General features: G+C 40.7%; 2 protein-coding genes and 1 pseudogene across 4 annotated transcripts in view; 2 read left to right on the forward strand and 1 right to left on the reverse strand.

Moving 5' to 3' along the window:
• The window catches only part of LOC143487564 (ras-related protein Rab-3C-like), a 31,141-nt gene extending 30,429 nt beyond the window's left edge, over positions 1-712 (reverse strand). Inside the window, exon 1 of one of the 2 annotated variants that reach the window (XM_076986578.1) lies at positions 633-712. Coding sequence is in view for 1 of the 2 variants with exons in the window: in XM_076986577.1 (XP_076842692.1) it covers positions 200-223 (24 nt within the window). In the remaining variant the exon portion in view is untranslated. Of the gene's footprint in view, positions 1-199; positions 411-632 lie in introns of those variants that run through there. The other variant, XM_076986577.1, reaches the window with a different exon arrangement.
• Positions 713-3,753: 3,041 nt separating this feature from the next.
• LOC143487565 (ATP synthase subunit C lysine N-methyltransferase-like) lies at positions 3,754-5,151 on the forward strand (annotated as a pseudogene). Its single transcript, XR_013124297.1, has 4 exons — positions 3,754-4,014; positions 4,229-4,369; positions 4,447-4,497; positions 4,960-5,151. The product of XR_013124297.1 is annotated as an ATP synthase subunit C lysine N-methyltransferase-like (transcript).
• A 1,753-nt stretch (positions 5,152-6,904) lies between these two features.
• Positions 6,905-11,361, forward strand: plk2a (polo-like kinase 2a (Drosophila)). The gene is made up of 14 exons (XM_076986580.1): positions 6,905-7,141; positions 7,365-7,472; positions 7,601-7,717; positions 7,808-7,937; positions 8,036-8,219; positions 8,307-8,505; positions 8,618-8,765; positions 8,901-8,989; positions 9,116-9,251; positions 9,538-9,618; positions 9,752-9,911; positions 10,085-10,214; positions 10,303-10,413; positions 10,532-11,361. Exons 1-14 carry the CDS (start codon positions 6,953-6,955, stop codon positions 10,721-10,723), a joined length of 1,974 nt encoding a protein of 657 aa, XP_076842695.1. The 5' UTR covers positions 6,905-6,952; the 3' UTR covers positions 10,724-11,361.
• Positions 11,362-21,124: the final 9,763 nt, after the last annotated feature.

Genomic DNA, 21,124 nt, shown 5'->3' on the forward strand with positions numbered 1-21,124 from the left:
CCGACACGCGATTTCTTTTCATTGAGTAAAAGCAAAGCGTCTTATTATAAAGCAATACATTTGCCACGCGCTACCTAAATTTTTACCGTCCCTGTTCCACACGGGAATGTTCAGATTAAGTGTACTCTCTCTTTCTGTTAATTGCTTTAAACCCCGCGTTTCGTAAAATATATATGAAAAATAAAGGAAAAAAACAAACCTGCATAGATCCGTCCTGGAGCATGCTACAAACACCGATTTCTAGACACGGACAGTTCAGTCGATACGCGGTGACGCTCGTGTTCCTCTGCGCCCTCTGAGGAGCAGCAGCGCTGTCCTCCGCTTTCAAGCCGCGAGAGAACGCGCAATGACACGCGATCGAGCACGCGCAACGACACGCGATCGAGCATGCGCAACGACACGCGATCGAGCACGCGCAACGACACGCGATCGAGCGCCTTCGCACATATGCCTACGTCATCTCTACGTACATGCTGAGATGTGTAGTTCACCGCAAAAGCGATTATTAATCAATTGCCATATTTGTTTTACTAGTTGAAGTCAGCTGTTTGACGAACGGTATCAGACCGCGGTGAAGTTAGTTTCAAGTTGGATATTGGATATTCAAGCTCCGCGGAGATTGCGGCATCTACCTCACGGTTGATCCGAATCAGGCACTATGAACTCGGCCAGCCGCTCTCTGTCGCTCCCTCCTCTCACGCGCGGATGTTCACTTAGGGACCATCAATAAATTTCCCAACTAGACACTCTTGAGAAACCAAAATAATTATAAATCATTGTCGTATGACCACCTGAGTGGAAAATGATATCAAATCATGCCAAAAAGATTACATCAGTGAGGCACACTCATTTAAATGCCATTTTAGGCTTTTTTCCATTTTTAGCGATTTTTAAATTTGAAAATATCGCGATTTATCTTCAATAGCTTCAAGGTCATGTGACCCACTGACTCAAAATCGGACTGAAAACATTCTGCTACAATGGACAGATGAGGCACACTCACTTATATGCCATTTTAGGCTTTTTTCCATTTTTACCAATTTTTTATATGGAAATATCACGATTTTTCTTCAATAGCTTTCAGGTCATGTGACCCACTGACTCAAAATCAGAGTGAAAATATTCTGCTACACTGGACAGATGAGGCACACTCATTTATATGGCATTTTAGGCTTTTTTCCATTTTTAGCAATTTTTTATTTGAAAATATTGCAATTGTTCTTCAATAGCTTCAAGGTCATGTGACCCACTAACTCAAAATTAGACTGAAAATATTCTGCTACACTGGACAGATGAGGCACACTCATTTATATTGCATTTTAGGCTTTTTTCCATTTTTATCAATTTTTATATGGAAAATTGTGATTTTCCTTCAATAGCTTCCAGGTCATTTGACCCACTGACTCAAAATTGGACTGTAAACATTCTGCTACAATGAACAGATGAGACACACTCATTTATATGCCATATTAAACTTTATTGAACAAAAATATATACAAAACAAACAGGTGTTGCATTAAAGAACAGCGCATCAAAAGCAATGGCAAGATATAATATACACTGCTCAAAAAAAAAAGGGAACACTCAAATAACACATCCTCGATCTGAATGAATGAAATATTCTCATTGAATACTTTGTTCTGTACAAAGTTGAATGTGCTGACAACAAAATCACACAAAAATCATCAAAGGAAATCAAATTTATTAACCAATGGAGGCCTGGATTTGGAGCCACACACAAAATTAAAGTGGAAAAACACACTACAGGCTGATCCAACTTTGATGTAATGTCCTTAAAACAAGTCAAAATGAGGTTCAGTATTGTGTGTGGCCTTCATGTGCCTGTATGACCTCCCTACAACGCCTGGGCATGCTCCTGATGAGGTGGCGGATGGTCTCCTGAGGGATCTCCTCCCAGACCTGGACTAAAGCATCCGCCAACTCCTGGACAGTCTGTGGTGCAACGTGACGTTGGTGGATGGAGCGAGACATGATGTCCCAGATGTGCTCAATCGGATTCAGGTCTGGGGAACGGGCGGGCCAGTCCATAGCCTTCATCTTGCAGGAACTGCTGACACACTCCAGCCACATGAGGTCTAGCATTGCCCTGCATTAGGAGGAACCCTGGGCCAACCGCACCAGCTCAACCGGATCTCATCTCGGTACCTAATGGCAGTCAGGCTACCTCTGGTGAGCACATGGAGGGCTGTGCGGCCCTCCAAAGAAATGCCACCCCACACCATTACTGACCCACTGCCAAACCGGTCATGCTGATTATGATTGAGCGTGAGACACACGCATTTGACTGTCTTCACACGCTCTCACGCCACACATCCGATGTCTCACGCCGAAAAAAAAATCTAGTTTATTTACTTCTGATCCATATCTTCAATGAGTCACTACGCTCTGGCGCCAACCACTGCAATCGCGATATAATATAAAATCAAATCAAATATATTTGTATAACGCTTTTCACAACACATGTTGTCACAAAGCGCTTTACAGGATTTACAAGGTTAACAATACTATGGGTCCAGATCCCTAATGAACAAGCCAAAGGCGACAGTGGCGAGGAAAAACTCCCTATGATGGTGGGGATTAGGAAGAAACCTTGGGAGGACCAAGACTCAAAAGGGAACCCATCCTCCATTGGGTGGCCCATTAACACACAAATTACACAAAAACAAATTATACAGATGAATACACAAGTTACAAACAAATCACACAATCAGGCTAAGTATAAGGTAACTAGAATGAAAGTTCTGGGTGTTAATATTGTCAATGTAAATGTCTTGCGATGAACGCCAGGTTTTCATTCCGTGTCTGAGTGATGATACTGGTATTGTAGGCTCCGACTGCAGTGTTACTCCCCAGTGTTACTCACAAATTAATACTTAATTTGTGTCCATTTTACACCCCCCCCCCCCCCCCCCCCCGTCAGGTTCAAATCTCACTCCAAGTGATCTTGAAAAGTTGGCAACCCTGCTTTTGTGATTTGTCAGCTGTATTCAGCCTGCAAAACCCCTATTACGCACGAGAGCGTAATTTATGCAGATTCTCACGTTCAGACTACTAGCAAGGGTACTAGACCGATATACGATAACGGCCAAAACATCAAGTGTAAACACAGTCTTGACATGGTCAGTTGTGTGCAGATCTGAGAACCAGGCAAGTTTCAATTTGCCGTTAACCGATCTGCTTTTCAAGGTTGTGTAAAGGGCGGAAGTGGACGACCTAAGTAGAACATCACTGTCCGTTAATAGAATCTGTAGAATAGTTATATTTTTGGATACAATTATTTGACGTTCACTGCATATGCGTGAGAAGGTACAAAACGAAAGACCTTAAATAACCTGAGGATTTTCCATGGTGCGACCTCTGGTGACGAACTGGATTATAATATATTCCAACAAAATCTTGATTTTATTAACTTGACACAAAAATGATATATCAATGTTATCCTGATCATAGATTTTACTGTTATCTTTTATATTGTCTCTAATTTACTCTTTGATTATTTAATTAGTACATTTTTGATCCAGTGTCCTTAGATAAATGTACATCAAAAGAAGAATTTAGGATTGCAAACATGGTGTATTTTACCTGATCAAACTGATGAGGGTGTGTGTGTGTGTGTGTGTGTGTGTGTGTGTGTGTGTGTGTGTGTGTGTGTGTGTGTGTTTAGCTTCTTTCAGAAGAACTTGGTACAGAACCTGCTCTCCTTCGAAGTCCACAGATTAAAGCGGGACTGATATGGAGGACTCCATCGAGGTCATCCTTGAGGATCAGAACCCCAAACAGCCCCTCACTATCAGGACAAGAAGATCCTCACATTAGCAACAGGAGCCCTTTTCTCAGCTTGATATGCACTGTGGGCCATATTTTGCATGCCGGGATTAATGCTGAAGGCTGAAGGTGCCATTCTTGCCATCTACCGAAGCTCAATCTGACAATGTGATGTGTGCTTGCGGAACGACGTGGCCAGCTGATCTCGGCTCTGGTGACGGCAGACTGGTGAGTTGTCGCCTCAGAACTGACATAGCATTTGGCAGCCACTTTCTACTTACATATATTTAATCAGTTTGACTGTGTGCACACTCCTTGGGAATCAAAGCCCTGACCTTGGCATTACCAACACTTTGTCCTGCCAGCTCCACCTTGTGAGCTACAGAAGAATAAGAGAACCTGCTGGAGTCATGCTGGTGACTACATGGTCTTTTGGTTGCAGGTGTTTGCAGCATGTGCAGCTGGATTTGAGTGTTCAGGGTTCGAGATCAACTCGATGCTGCTGGCCTACTCTCAAAGCAGAGCATGGTGGAAGAGCGTTCCGCGCACGCACGCCACCTTCGTCAAGCAGGACTTCTGGAAGGTACGACTGAGGCTTTATAAATATGTGCCCAACTGATTTATGCACGCTTTATGATGGCATGTCCTGTCTTTATGCAGACTGAGCTGTCCAAATACACCAACGTGATTGCATTCCTGGCACCTCCTGTGGTAAGTCAAGCTTTTCCACAACCTTTTTACAACCTTTTTACAACCAGTATTAGTGATTTTAAAACTATTGGAGTATAATGAAGCAGTTCATTGTTTAGTCCACTTGGTGTCAGTGCATACCAACGTTTTGAATTTCAAACCCTTCCTTATTATAGTAGGTTAACTGAGCTATAAAAATTATGGACTTCAGTTTAGATTTTTCCAAGTGATGATCACCAGTTTATTTTTATAATCCTCATAAAAACTTCAATAAAACCACATGAATATAGATGATAATAATATGGGTCCATCTTTCCAAAACCATTATGAACTTCTCAAAATAGAGTACCAGGATCTTTCTTCTCTCTCCATATTTGGTTGAACTCAGACATGCGGATTCAGGGTGTGGTAAACACACACCAACACAGCAGTGCCACGTTATGTACTGTAGCTCACAGACTGTGTTGTGTCTGACCTTGTCAGATGGAAGACTTGGAGAAGAAGCTTCTGCTGGAGCTTCCTGGAGATGCCAGAGTTGTAGCATGCCCCTTACCTTTCCCACACTGGCCCCACAACTGCATGCAGGGGACTGCCCAGGACCAAGTGTGGGCTTACGACATCTTGGCCATGCGTGAGACAGGAAACGATGTTTCCCCTCTGAAATCACGTGGCTAAACATACTCATCTACCACAGCTCACTCACATGTTCTGTCAATTGAAACTGAAATATGGAATATATTCACTAATGCTGAATATAGAAAATTTTGGGTACACAAGTTAAAATCCAAAATTAACTGAGCATCCTGTGATAAGTGATGCATTTTTGTTTGTTTGTTTTTTGAATGTGTTTTTTTTATAAATTATATTTCCTGTAAATACTCAGTGAGGTTTGATCTCAATGTTCCAAAAGGCTTGTTCTTAGTTTTATCTCTTCAATGTAGGTTCTGGTTTGTGCACGAGTTCTTTTGACCTTATTGTTCTTTAGTAGTTTTCCTTCTCAGGATCATAATTGACATAAACACAATCTATGATGTTTGTGTCACACACCTCCCCCTCCGAACCTGAACTCCTTTTGGAAGTCTGCTCTGACTCTTGAGGTTGAGGCCTCAATGAAGGTACATTAACATAGTCGTCATCAGGGTCTTCATCACCTTCATTGTCGCTGGGGTCATCATTATGGCAGTCGATCTGAGATTGGAGAGGCTGTGTCTGAATTGTTAAGGTCTTCCTTGTGTGTCTGCGTCTGCACCACCAAGCCGCGAGACCTACACACAAGACCAGAACCACAGCTCCGGCTACAGGGATACCAATCTTCCAGTGATAGGAATCCAAATTGCTATCCGTTTGGGAAACTGATGTGGAATTGGTGGTTGTGTCCATAGCTCACAATCTGTAGGGTCCCACTATTAACTTGAGGCAAGAAAGCACATGGGAGAGTAGGCCTATATGAGGATTTGTCGATATGGCAATCATAATAAGTTAATCATTTTTCTGTTTACGAGCTATACTAAAAGCTTTAACATCTTCATTAGACTTTCTTGGAGCTTTGGTAATAATTAAAAACGAACTGTGAAACATAACAGAAACAAACGTTTTAGTTGCAGTGTAAACTTCTAAACAAGTGAAGATTTGCATGAAAATGTTTCAGCATAACTCAAACACATTTCAGACTAATGTTAATGATGAAAAATTACCGTAATTTGAAAGATGAGACGATGGCTCCGTGTCTCCGTGAACGCAGTAAGCAAAGGAGTGTAAAATGTCCTGTTTGACTTTCATACGTTTTTACGTTGCAGGGACTCGTGAAACCACGACGGCTTCTCAAGACATGTGTCAATGCTTTACTTCCTTATTTGTTATTGGGATCTTTATTTAAAAGAAACGAAATGTAAATGAATTTGAAAAAAGGAATTAACACCACTAAGAATTTAGGTTGCCTCTGCGCTCAGAGACATAAAGTTTCACAGTGAGGACACAGGTCTCATAAAGCGTTTGACGTAGCTTACAAAAGCATCGATACTAAAGGTCAGTATCTGTTATATATATATATATCTGTGGGGTTTTTTTTTTCTTTTTGCAGAGCCTATTTGCGATCCAGCTGTGAAGACGTTTGGAACTATAACATGCCACATAGCGGCGCAAAAGAGCTTTCAAACCGTTATCCAAGTGTGTGTTTCTCTTAAACATTTCCATGACTTTGTTTCCATAGTCCAAACAGCGTATATATAAAATAAGAAATGTTCTATCTATTTTTAGCAAACTGGTGTGAACATTGTCTAATATAGTGAGTCCAGAGAAGACTCCCTATCACCCTCACACACACAGATAACATGGACAATAATTCAGTGGGAGCGATGCGCATCGTGGAGAGGCGTGACGTAGGGAGTCAAAATAAAGGGGCGGTCCTTTAGTTTATAAGAGGTGCACCTCACCTCTTCACTCTCAGTTCGGAGGATTTTTAACAAAGGATACGAGCATGGATATTCTTAGGACTATTGCCTATCAACCTGGGAATAACAAGATGTGTGAGCACGCACATAATAAATCTTCCGAGACGCGACGTGCAAAATTGGAGGACAATTCGCACACAACCCAGGAAATGTCACGGATCATATCGGATTCCACGACAGGAAAATGCTACTGTAGAGGGAAAGTTCTTGGCAAGGTATGCTTACGAGCCTTCGAAGTTAGCCATGTTCGGACCTTGGTTCTTTATATTCATAAAAAAAAGTCGACAAGGAGATGCATTCTGGGGACAAATGTTTTACCTTTGAGTAGACACCGCATTCTGCATACTTTATACTTTAATTAGTTTTTTGCGCTATTGAGCAACCTTGCCAGTGGAATTCCTTTCCAGCCTGTGTGACTAAGTATGTTTTCATTCACAGGGAGGTTTTGCCAAATGTTACGAATTTACAGATCTGGGATCAGGGAAAATGTATGCTGTAAAAATTATTCCACACACTCGTGTCTCCAAACCTCACCAAAGGGAGAAGGTAAGAAGCTTCCTGTTGCTTTTTTATTTAACCAAGGATGCACTCCATTGTTCACTCCATTGTTCACTCCATTGTTGACTCTCCAAGAGTGTTCTAAGAGTGCTAAACTTTTTTTAACTGGTTTACAGATTGACCGAGAAATAGAACTGCACCGAGCCCTTCACCACAAACATATTGTCCAATTTTACCACCACTTTGAGGACAAAGACAACATCTACATCCTTCTTGAGTACTGCAGTAGACGAGTAAGTGTTGTAGTACAGCCCTCGCCAGTGCAGGTCCGGTACCTCTGAATCTCTGTTGTAACCAACACTGCTCTGCTTCCTTCTTTTCAGTCACTGGCACACATCCTGAAAGCCCGCAAGGTTCTCACAGAGCCAGAGGTTCGGTACTACCTAAGACAGATTGTTTCAGGCCTAAAGTATCTCCACGAACAGGAGATCCTCCACAGAGACCTTAAATTAGGTAGGCTGTCCAAAGATTTCTGGTCATTATTTTGCAAATACTTTTTTGCATGCAATCTCAAGATCATTTTTTTGTAACTGCTGATCTGGTGTCTGCAGGTAATTTCTTCATTAATGAAGCAATGGAACTTAAGATTGGTGACTTTGGCCTGGCAGCGAAGCTGGAACCTGTTGAGAACAGGAGACGAACTATTTGTGGGACTCCTAACTATTTGTCTCCCGAAGTCCTGAACAAGCAGGGTCATGGCTGCGGGTCTGACGTCTGGGCACTCGGCTGTGTCATGTGAGTCGACATGTAATTAAAATGCTGGAATCGGACAGACTTGACTTGACCTTGTCCTTATCAGCTGCGTGAATCACCTTCCCACAGGTACACCATGCTATTGGGCAGGCCCCCATTTGAAACAACCAATCTGAAGGAGACATACCGGTGCATTCGGGAGGCACGTTACTCCTTGCCGTCCATGCTGTCTCCACAATCCAAGCATCTCATCAGCCGTATGCTGGCCAGGAACCCAGAGGAGCGCCCCAGGTTGGATGACATCCTCAGCCATGAATTCTTCAGCCAGGTATGTGCTTCATCCTCATCGTTGTCTTCATCGAGGACAAAAAGCTCTTGCGTTCGGCTGGCTGAGATTCTTGTCTGTGCTGGAGTCCTGATGTTGCTCTGGATCTTCGCAGGGTTTTACTCCAGACAGACTGTCTTCTAACTGCTGCCACATGGCCCCAGACCTCCAGTATACCAGCCCTGCTAAGAGCTTCTTCAAGAAAGCCGCTGCCGCCCTGTTTGGTGGCAAGAAAGACAAGGCCAAGTACTTTGAAACACTAAGTGAGTATGTTCACTCCTAACATTCCAACCATAGCTCTAGAATTTACGGCAGTTTTCCCACAGTATCACATCCAGCTGAAGTGTGGCCCATGTGTATGTGGAGATTTGGCTATAGTGTGTTTATCTTTTTTGCAGATAAACTGACAAAAGAGGAAGAGGATATCCATAGACTGCGCCAAGACCTTAGGAAGGCCTGCATCAGCAATCCACCCTGCAGGCCTGAGGTCAGTGGCAATGGTTAACGACATCTTTTGTCAAGCTTCCTGCATAAAATGAAAAGGATGCTTTTATTCCTCTGGACACTGAATGTAACCTACTTTTGTCATTTGACTCTCCCCTCCTTCTCCCAGGATGGCAAGCCACCAGCGGCACTTCCGGCAAAGCCAGCAGCCCCCACCAACGACGGTGGCAACAAGCCACAGCTCCGCGACACCATCCACATGATCGTGCGGGGAACACTGGGGAGCTGCAGCAGCAGCAGTGAATGTACGTGTCTCGTGTCTCGCTCTCGCTGCTCTTTAACTCAAGTGTGCATCTGTCTGTGCCTGTGCCTCTCTCTCTCTCTGTCTGTCTGTCTCTCTCTCTGTCTGTCTCTCTCTCTGTCTCTCTCTCTGTCTGTGTCTCTCTCTCTCTAGCTCTCTCTCTCTCTCTCTCTCTATCAGTACGTGTTTGGGCTGTCATGATGCTCTGTGAAACTGTTCTTATTTGTGAGACATTAATGAGGACTATAATGCTGTGTCTAATGTGTTCCTGTGCTTCGGTTGGATGGCAGGCCTGGAGGACAGCACAATGGGAAATGTTGTGGACACTGTTGCCAGAGTGCTTCGGGGCTGTCTAGAGAATATGCCAGAAGGTATCCCATGCCTGGGACCCACTCTCATCCCTAACAGTCCAGTTGCTCATAGTGTTGGACAGCAGCCCATGGCTAAATGCATAATCCATTTAGTCTTGACGTACGCTTCCTTTCTTTGTTTTCATCCCTACAGCTAATGGCATTCCGAAAGAGGGCCTGAACTGTGGCTTCCAGTGGGTGACTAAGTGGGTGGACTATTCCAACAAGTACGGCTTCGGCTACCAGCTTTCCGACCACACCGTCGGTGTCCTTTTCAATAATGGCACTCACATGAGCCTGCTGTCAGACAAAAAGTGAGTAGTCCTGACTCCTCATGCATACAGTGTATCCCATGCCCACCGTGAACCACTTCAAAATGCTGAGTACTTTACAGCTCCATTGTCATTTCCTCAATGGTATTGGGACTGTTGTGGTGGTCATCCAGAGGTGATGCATTGAGGCTTATGTCAATTCTCTTTACTTTCAGGACGGTGCAGTACTATGCAGAGCTGGGCCAGTGCATGGTCTTCAACACCTGTGAAGCCCCAGAGCAGTTTGTGAGCCAGGTTACCATCCTGAAATACTTCACACATTACATGGAGGAAAATCTCATGGATGTGAGTGGAAGATCTTGGTCCATCACTGTGAGCAGATGTTATTGCTTTGCTTCTATCTCACAATGCCAGCCGTCTTCTCGCACCACAGGGTGGTGATGTACGTAATGTGACGGACATCAGCAGACCTCGGCTGTATCTGTTGCAGTGGCTGAAGTCGGACCGTGCTCTCATGATGCTCTTCAATGATGGCACTTTTCAGGTAACGCTGCTCCTCCCAGTACTGCAGCCGCTTCTCCACCCCAGCAAGTTCTACATGGTTGGTTTTTTTTTTTTTTTTTTTTTTTTTTTTGCTGATTTTATCTTGTTGGTTTTGGTAGGTGAACTTCTACCATGACCACACCAAAATCATCCTGTGCAGCCAGAGTGAGGAATATCTGCTGACGTACATCAACGAGGAGCGGGTCTCCACGGCGATCCGCCTGAGTGTGCTGCTTCGACGTGGCTGTTCACAAGACCTGCGCAACCGTATGGAGTACGCTCTCAACATGCTGCTGCAGCGATGCCACTGAACAAACGCCCACGCAACATCCTCAGTACAGGCCACGCCCCCTGTCCTCCCACAGGCCACACCCCCTGTTTAGGAGTCCCTGCAGCTTTGAGGGCAGAACTTGGCTGGTCTCTATCCAGAGGAGATGCAGTTGGTGCCCAACATATGAGTGTGGTGAAGGTTTTGAGGTACAAACTCTGGTCCTCTCTCTAAGGAACTGAGAGACCATGGACATACGAAAAGTGAAGCTCTAGAGAGCTGGGCTGGAACCAGAAGAGACCATTAAATGGACATGTAGTATAAATAACAATTAGTTTTTATGCAGCAATCTTGTTGTGCTGAAGCTTTAGTGGGATGTTAAGCCCATGTGAATGGCTTCAGCTGGGCAGGGTGATGTTGTGTAGCTCTCTATAGAGCAAACCACTGTAAAACTGTGAATACATCCACTACAGGAGTTGGAATCTATGGTGAAGTCTCCTTCAACCAGAGCTGAAGGTCTGTCTGGATGGCACCAACCCCAGCTCTACAATCATTGCCTGAGGAAGGGGTAATGATCCGGGCCACATGATGATGATTGCTAGAGAGACAGAATGATAGCATGACATGGATGTAACTTATTATTTGACAAGACCAGTATTTATTTATTTAATAAAGATAATCTTAAAATTACCAGTGTCTTTGAGTGATGTTTAAATTAATGTTTGATTTCCAAGGGAACTTCTGACATTCCAAGTAAATAAACAAGCAGATAATGTAATGCCTTTCATCAGCCTTAAATCGAATTGCCAACCATTGAAAGTGGAACCTAAAACACGTAAATATCTGAAGATTTGGGGAAATGGCAGTACAAATCTGCTAAACGATTAAGGCACAGATTTAAGGCTCAGAATAACTGACTTTGTGATGACTAGGATTAAAGATTGAGATTTATAGTCCAAATCTATCATGAAAATGTCCAAGTTGCCTACTGCAAACTTTCCAGCCTGGTGCCAAATGACAATGTGGCCACCTTTTATGTCCCTCAGATCCTATGATTAGTGAGGTTTACTTGCTAAGGCAGCAGTAACGCCACTTGTCGTGCACAGCATAAAATATATATATATATATATATATATATATATATATATATATATATATATATATATATATAATTCTACATCTATAATACTATATTACAGTAACTATATAATACTACATAAAAATGGATTCAGTGGAGAGTATGCAAGCCCAGAAGCTTCTGATGCTCTGGAGTAATAGTTTATAGAAAGGAAAACAGGGGCCACGTTTTCTTGTCAATGGGTTACCATGTCCGCACACAACCGCAGAGTTCTTATCATTTTATTTACTTCCCTGGTACGAGTGTCTGTCCAGTTGGCTCTTTGAGAATGAAACTTTCTGGAAGCAGAAAGAAAAGTTGGGTTTGCAAACCAAGGTTGTCCAGAACAGCCATGCAGTTGGTGTAGCTGAGTCTCTACTCATGCCATCTGGTGCTCTGTGAAGTAGGCTGCATCGTCTCTCGTGACTGAAGGCTGGATTATTTAATAGGCTAAATTAACAAAAGTGTTTGGTAGTTATATAACACTCAGTGGTCACATATAGCATGAGCGACAAATGCAACATGCTGTGTTTTATAAATTCCACAAAATCTCTCGCCATGTGTAAACTACAACGATCAACAATTTGCTGTCTAGAAAGAAATGGAAGTTTCAGGAATTGTCCAAAAGCCGTATTTGAAGATGAATGCACATGGGTTTTTTCTGGTTATGTCTCATTGACCAGTCTGCTAATATTTACATGCACTCAGAATCAGAACGTTTTGCCACCTGAATGAACTGAATGTTTTATAGTCTTCAATTAACAAAATTGTATATATTTTTAAAGGCCAAGAGCACAAACAGTACAGGAAGTTGTAATCAAGGCAAATGATTCAAACACACCAGAGACTTAAAATAATCTAATAACTGGCTTTGATTGGACAAACACTGCATGGCTTCATATGTTATCCACATTGGGGTTTCAATGTTGTCACCATTACTATTGTAAAATGTGGAAAGCCTTGTGCTCACTTTTGACAGATTTGCGATCACTGAGACAGTGAAACCTGGGGTTGCCAAAGCCAATGAAGCACTAATTGGGCCCTAATTAATTTCAGACATTGTCAAACTGCTTGACAGAAACTTCTCCACTAATACACATTTGCACTAAATGCTCATGGCCCTTCATAATTTAGTGGCCTTAAATAATAGCTTTTAAGAATCTTTACCTATTCTTAATCTAATCTTAATTTCCTGTTGTATGTGCTACTTAAGTTCATCATATTGTTAAAATAAATAATTTAATAATGGCTTCAAACTTTTTTTTTTTATCTTAGTCATTCTTAATTATTATTATCAATTATATCTATTATTATTATCATCAGAAAAATACATTCTTAGAAGAGAAAATCACTACACTTTGGCATGTAGGAAGTTCAGGCACCTCCCTTGGTTTTAAAGTGATTTTATGGTGGTTTCAAGTCAGTCGTTTCCTGACCTTCATAGATACTTTGAAACCAGGTTTTCTACTTTATTTACAGCTACTTGTAATACTAGAATACATCAGATATACTATGGGCTAATTTTGGAAGGAACAGGCTTTGAAGTTCCTCAATGAGTGTATTATCTTCATCTGCGTAAATGGCCTCATGTTTAAATAAAAGAATTATTTTCCCCATTACAAAGGTGAACAAAACAACCATGAGAAATATTTTAGTGAATTGTTATTCATGTCACCAGACACTGCGAATAGGGCGAGGTGTATCTGTTGTTAAAGATCAGGATTTTTCTCACAGATTCACAGAGCCAGGTCTTCAGATTGCAAAGAGCAGGACTCTTTGGGGTATGGGTAAGTGTGAATGGAAATATGTACACTCATTCACAAGTTTGTCAGACATGTTTATTATTATCCATTCTATAAAAAACAAACAACCTGCATATTAATGAGAAAAATCAGAAAGAATCCAAAATGGGATTCCATGTATGCACATGAGGACATACCATCTGAAGACCATGAATCACACACGCTTACATAACCAGACATCTGGCCTCCACTCAGCTGTCCATCAGTATATGGACCAGCATCCTACTGTCCTACATATTACATGCTTGAGTCACATGTTTGCCCCAGTTCCCTATTTTAACATTGCTGGCCACAGTTGCCACTGATGGCTGCCATGGACTGTCTATCCACAACAAAGACATGGTGTTTATGCATAAAATACAACTAATTTTGTTATATTGTTAGCCTTTTTCCTGGTTAAAAAATATGATTTAAATTCTTGTTGCACACTTTTACATATTTAGAATGCATACATGCATTTTCAAGCCCCAAGACTGCACTACACTTTAGGTGTACTGGCTTTACTTAACTCTGTGAAACCCAAATACAGAAAAAAGTGCGAAAAAATGTGTTTCTTCTCTCTTATGATGTTAAAGGGGTCCTCTGATGCAGAAGTTTAAGTGTAACCAAGGGAGTTACATAAGGGAGTGAGGGTACCAAACACATTATGTAAGGGAGTGAGGGTACCAAACACATTATGTAAGGGAGTGAGGGTACCAAACACATTATGTAAGGGAGTGAGGGTACCAAACACATTATGTAAGGGAGTGAGGGTACCAAACACATTATGTAAGGGAGTGAGGGTACCAAACACATTATGTAAGGGAGTGAGGGTACCAAACACATTATGTAAGGAAGTGAGGGTACCAAACACATTATGTAAGGGAGTGAGGGTACCAAACACATTATGTAAGGGAGTGAGGGTACCAAACACATTATGTAAGGGAGTGAGGGTACCAAACACATTATGTAAGGGAGTGAGGGTACCAAACACATTACATGAGCTCCATGGAAATGAAAAAAGAAAGGAATAAAAGCCATAAGCATGTCAATGTTTTATCAAACACTAAAATGGCACGACTGAACACACCCTCAGAGATTCTTTGTAACTAACGTCTCAGAATATTTTACATCCTTTATTTCAGCCCTTTCAGCCCTTTAACATTGCAAAATAACTCATGTTCATCCTTAATCTTCCGGTAACTGCAGTATCCCTTGCATTCCACTCAGAACCTGCATGCTTTCCTGCTCACACACAGAGCCAAAACCATCCACCGTCCTGGTGGGCCTGCCAGCATGTGCCTGACTACACCATGTCAAACCACACCAAGCATCTTCATAAATGGAGAGTTGGAGAGTTTATCTTGCTGTACTCCATCAGGTGAATGCTCCAGGGTGTCTCACCTACAAACTACAATCCACACGTTTTGCTGGACATGTTATAAACTGCACCACTTACTTCAGTGACTTGAATTTAATTACTAAACTGGTGGTAATTTTATTAATTATTGCAACTACCGTGTGTGAGTGTTGAATTCCAAACAGTAGGGATTGTTTCCTTACACATGGCACTGCTAATGCTTAATGGTCTTAATGTTCTATGTGTTGTAATGCATGACACCCCCTTTCTATCTGTCCTCTGTGCTTTACAAGAGATGTGGTTTTCCAGTGCTTGTGCAATGCCAGAAATTTGGATGATTAAAGCCTGACATTAATATCTAACACTCTCTCAGCTCCCCTGAAATAGAAATAGGCAAAAGAAAGAAGGCAGAAAGATCAGAGTGATGTTTGGCAATGTCATCTCTGTAGTCATCCCCATGAATTCATCGGCACCATTGCGTTTGCTCTATAGTAGGGGTGACCTGCAATAGTCGCTGATTCGACTATAGTCGACTCAGAGCCCTATAGAGAGAGAGTCGCGACATCTCCGTTCACTCCAGTTTTTTACAGCAATGGCGGATCGTGGAGCCTGTCAATAGTTCCCGGAAGTTAGCAGCAAATACGAGCAGCGCAGTCAAACTGGAGCAGTGGACCATCTGTGATACACTTTTACAGGTTAGTACGCTTAAAAAATCTGATTGTGTATTATAAGGACATCAGAATCAAATTAACATGTGCATTAAAATGTGCATTAAAGCATTTTAGTGAATTATCTACCTCTTAATAAGCAGATTTAGGGAACTAAATCTATGCTAAGACGACGCGAATACGGTTAGCGAGATTTCACATTAACGACTGACAGCCTATTAATTGTAAATTCCTCTCTTAATGCCATTTCACCTAAACGCGATGTTTTTGCGGGGTAGCTAAGTATTGGTTAAATATAACATTTGAGTGTGATTGTAGAGTGTGTTGGGTCGAGGAGGTGAAATGAGGATATCCATTTTGGAGTACCAGCTAACATTTTATTTCCTTTTATTTATTTATCCTTTTATTTATTTTATTTTCCTTTTTATTTCATTTTATTTATTTTTATTTTATTTTATTAACGTATTTCCTCAGTTTTTGAAACTGCTGGATATAAAAGACATATACATACCCCATAGTGGGTGAATACACAGTATTAGAGAACACTTACTGGATATGTATACACTCATTACACGTATAAAAAACAACCAATGATGTGCAACAAATTAAAATTCATATCACATCAATTCTCATAATAATCATTTTCTCCTGTCTTTTTCTCCCCTCTCTCTTTAGGCCAAAGAACCATAGGGGATTCAATGGAGCCTGCAACTAGATAGCACCCTCACCCTGCACCCGAGTCTGTCTGGAGTCTTTGATTTTTTTTGTTCACTATTCTGTATTTTAATAAATCAGGCATTAAGCTTTCCAATAGTGTGTTTATTGTGAAAAGTGCAAATGCAGTGTTTGATGATTACCTCACATATATATTTGCTGTTGTAATCTTTAGTGAGGGTAAGATTGCTCCTGTTTAGTTGAGACAACCATTTTTTTCTCCTCTCAGTATCAGTGGGGAAACCATAAATTTTTGCTCCTTTCTCTGATCGATTGGAGCATCCCCATGCAGCACAGCAAACCATGGTGGACACTACACAAACACGGAGGAAAGGACACAGAAAGACTGCTTGACATGATATTCATATTTGAGATTATTAGAGAATTATTTAATGAATTAATTGCTGTAAATAAGTGTGTATTAAAAAGACGATATATATAATTTATCAATGTATTTTAATGTCATATACTGTCTGGATGTAAATGTAATGTGTTTTAATGTACCCTTTTAAAGCATATTTCTACACAATGAAGTCAAAGAAAATTTTCCTTCTGTCAGAAAATGTACATTAGTCATTTAGATTACTTAGGTCCCCAATACCATGGGATTACAGAAATCACCATGATTTAAAGATATGTTAATGTTAGAAAATTAATCTAATCTGAATTTCTCACCCCTTCCTGTCCCTCTAAATATATAAATGAATGTAATATATAACAATTATAAAACAATCAAAGCATTAAACAGCAATGTGCTCTAACATTAGCCTAAAGTTGGTCGCCATATGTTCACAATAATCCTCAAATCGCAGTTCTGTCTCTGTGTTTATGCGCTCAAATGGAACTTCCTGGAACTATCTGAAGCCTCCGTGAATCACGTGACCATCGAGCGTTTTGAACTTCCGTTGTGGCGACTCTCTATAAGGCTCTGCTCTATAAGGCTCTGCTCTATAAGGCTCTGCTCTATAAGGCTCTGCTCTATAAGGCTCTGCTCTATAAGGCTCTGCTCTATAAGGCTCTGCTCTATAAGGCTCTGCTCCTACACACCGCTTCTTACTTCTCAACGCGGACCTATTTGCGGTCTTTATTGCTTTTAGCTGATTCTCTGCTAAGGGTAGGTCAATTATCTGAGTGTTAGTTTACAATGATTTGGCGTTGTGTGATTTGTTATGTCTTTGTGGCTTTGACCCTGAAGTCGTTTTTAAGCCACATACATTTAATACATAGCCATTGCTCAGATTTTCATGTTATTTGTGACATTGATGGCTGCACAAAAGAGTATCAAGTCTACAATTCTTTCTGGTACCACATCTGATTAGACTATAGTCGACTATACCCCTAGTCGACTATGAACGTCATAGTCGAATGTACCATTCTAACTGCATGGGGGTGCCCAAGGATGCTGCTAAGCATTAGTTGTTACATGAAATGTCTTTGTTTTCGTTATATATAGCCTTTTGTGAAATAAATCCATTCTAAATTCTGTTAATAAATATTTTTAAATGATGTGTGCATTAACAATAGACATCTTCCTTACTACACATTAATAAGTCACACCCTGCAGTTGCACAATCCAAACGAGCGGAGCTGAACACGCTACAGAATACGTGCAGCATCTGCCGAGATTATAATGGCTACTAAAAAACTTCAAAAGTATTTTGAAAAACATAAAGATGAATCAAACAAAGTAAAGTGCGAGTTATATCATCAACGTCTTTCATTTCGCACGACAACAACCAACATGGCATACCATTTAAAACGCGTAAGGCGAAAAAAAATACCAGTTCAGCCGTTTGTCTTTTCGGTCGTGTCGTCTCGTCTCGGTGCGTCTCGGGAAGTAGGCCTATAAACATTTTTTTGTTGTTTGCTTTTTAGACCCCGTTACTTGAACCTTTTACTTATATATTTTTTTGCTGTTGTGTGGCAATTTTTAAAATATTTTCAGGCAGGCATATTTTATTTAAAATATTTTTGACATTTTGCACAGTGCCTGTCTGACAGGCACTGACGGTAACTTTTTTTGTTAATGTTCTCTAACGTTTCATTAAAAAAATAAGTAAATAAATAAAAGCTGAATAAAGCCAACCTACAATGTTTATTCATTTATCTGAGTGTTTTAGGTTTTTACTTTGAAGTGGAAAAATGAATGAGAATGAGAACGGGATCCCGTTTACGGTGCTCTAGATAAATAATTATCCCCCTAACCAGTTCAGTGTACATTTCCATACACTAACTTCCTCATAAAATTATGTTCGTTCATACATGTTTGATGGATCCATAGAAAGTACTTTTCCCATGAACCCTTACAAAACGTCTGCCACACACAGGTCTACCCAAGCTGTGGGAGGGAGAGAAAATGTCTGCCATTTTGTGGTAGGTTTGCTTTGCATTCTAGGCACTAAAGGAGTAGACGGCTCTTTGGATGAGATAGCAGTGAGAAGCAGACAGGTTGGGGGGGGGGGGGGGGGGGGGTGGCGAACGTAAGTTGTTGAGCGGGGGTGGCAAACGTAACACTCGTGACGGAGTGTTTTTTCAATAGCCCTGAAATAAATGCTACGGTTTTGTTTTGGTCTGTATCCAGTTAATCGGGAATGAGATTGGGTCCGGACAGGACTGCGTTCGGGTCCGGATCCGGACCGCGGTCCGCCAATTGAGTACCCCTGATGTAGGTCATGGCCATGTGAAATTTCAGACTGTCTAATAACAGACATGAAGGTAAAGGTTTGCTTTGGAGGATGAAAGCACCAATGATGCAAGGATTAGGCCTACATGTCACTGCCATTTTAAATGGATGATCTAATCTGAGATTTATAGAGAACAACAGAATATATTTATTTTTTCCTTTTGAAAATGACAAATTCATTGCAGTTTTGCTATGCTGCTTTGAGCCTTCAGTTGTGTCTCATTCTCTACTTCTTTACACATCTGCAGTACTTTTGTTAGAAAGACTCTAAAAGAGCATCAACATCTCGAGAAGTTCCTGGAAGGAAGTACGGAGTATGAAGTTTGCTTTGTCTTCAATCCGGCTGGAAGCCAGATTCAAGGGTAGCTTGACTCAGCTACACCTCTACAACATGAATGTTCTCCATGTTTTATGGGAGACAGATATAGTAACACAGCACAGATGAAACACATATCTAATAACACAGCACAGATGAAACACATATCTAATAACACAGCACAGATGAAACACATATCTAGTAACACAGCACAGATGAAACACATATCTAGTAACACAGCACAGATGAAACACATATCTAATAACACAGCACAGATTAAACATCTAATAACACAGCACAGATGAAAACATATCTAATAACACAGCACAGATGAAACATATCTAATAACACAGCACAGATGAAACACATATCTAATAACACAGCACAGATGAAAAACATATCTAATAACACAGCACAGATGAAAACATATCTAATAACACAGCACAGATGAAACATATCTAGTAACACAGCACAGATGAAACACATATCTAATAACACAGCACAGATGAAACACATATCTAATAACACAGCACAGATTAAACATATCTAATAACACAGCACAGATGAAAACATATCTAATAACACAGCACAGATGAAACACATATCTAATAACACAGCACAGATGAAACACATATCTAATAACACAGCACAGATGAAAAACATATCTAATAACACAGCACAGATGAAACACATATCTAATAACACAGCACAGATGAAACACATATCTAATAACACAGCACAGATGAAACACATATCTAATAACACAGCACAGATGAAACACATATCTAGTAACACAGCACAGATGAAACACATATCTAGTAACACAGCACAGATGAAACATATCTAATACAGCACAGATGAAACACATATCTAATAACACAGCACAGATGAAACACATATCTAATAACACAGCACAGATGAAACACATATCTAGTAACACAGCACAGATGAAACACATATCTAATAACACAGCACAGATTAAACATCTAATAACACAGCACAGATGAAAACATATCTAATAACACAGCACAGATGAAACATATCTAATAACACAGCACAGATGAAACACATATCTAATAACACAGCACAGATGAAAAACATATCTAATAACACAGCACAGATGAAAACATATCTAATAACACAGCACAGATGAAACATATCTAGTAAGACAGCACAGATGAAACACATATCTAATAACACAGCACAGATTAAACACATATCTAATAACACAGCACAGATTAAACATATCTAATAACACAGCACAGATGAAACACATATCTAATAACACAGCACAGATGAAAAACATATCTAATAACACAGCACAGATGAAACACATATCTAATAACACAGCACAGATGAAACACATATCTAATAACACAGCACAGATGAAAAACATATCTAATAACACAGCACAGATGAAACACATATCTAATAACACAACACAGATGAAAAACATATCTAATAACACAGCACAGATGAAAAACATATCTAATAACACAGCACAGATGAAACACATATCTAATAACACAGCACAGATGAAACACATATCTAATAACACAGCACAGATGAAAAACATATCTAATAACACAGCACAGATGAAACACATATCTAATAACACAGCACAGATGAAAAACATATCTAATAACACAGCACAGATGAAACATATCTAATAACACAGCACAGATGAAAAACAGATCTAGTAAAACAGCACAGATGAAACACAGATCTTGGCTTGCTCACTGGGGGCTAGGACTCGGCACTTGTAACAACTGTTGTAAAAAGTGCTATATAAATAAAATTTGATT

Source organism: Brachyhypopomus gauderio, unplaced genomic scaffold (genome assembly GCF_052324685.1).
Source record: "Brachyhypopomus gauderio isolate BG-103 unplaced genomic scaffold, BGAUD_0.2 sc47, whole genome shotgun sequence".
NCBI classification, from domain to species: domain Eukaryota; kingdom Metazoa; phylum Chordata; class Actinopteri; order Gymnotiformes; family Hypopomidae; genus Brachyhypopomus; species Brachyhypopomus gauderio.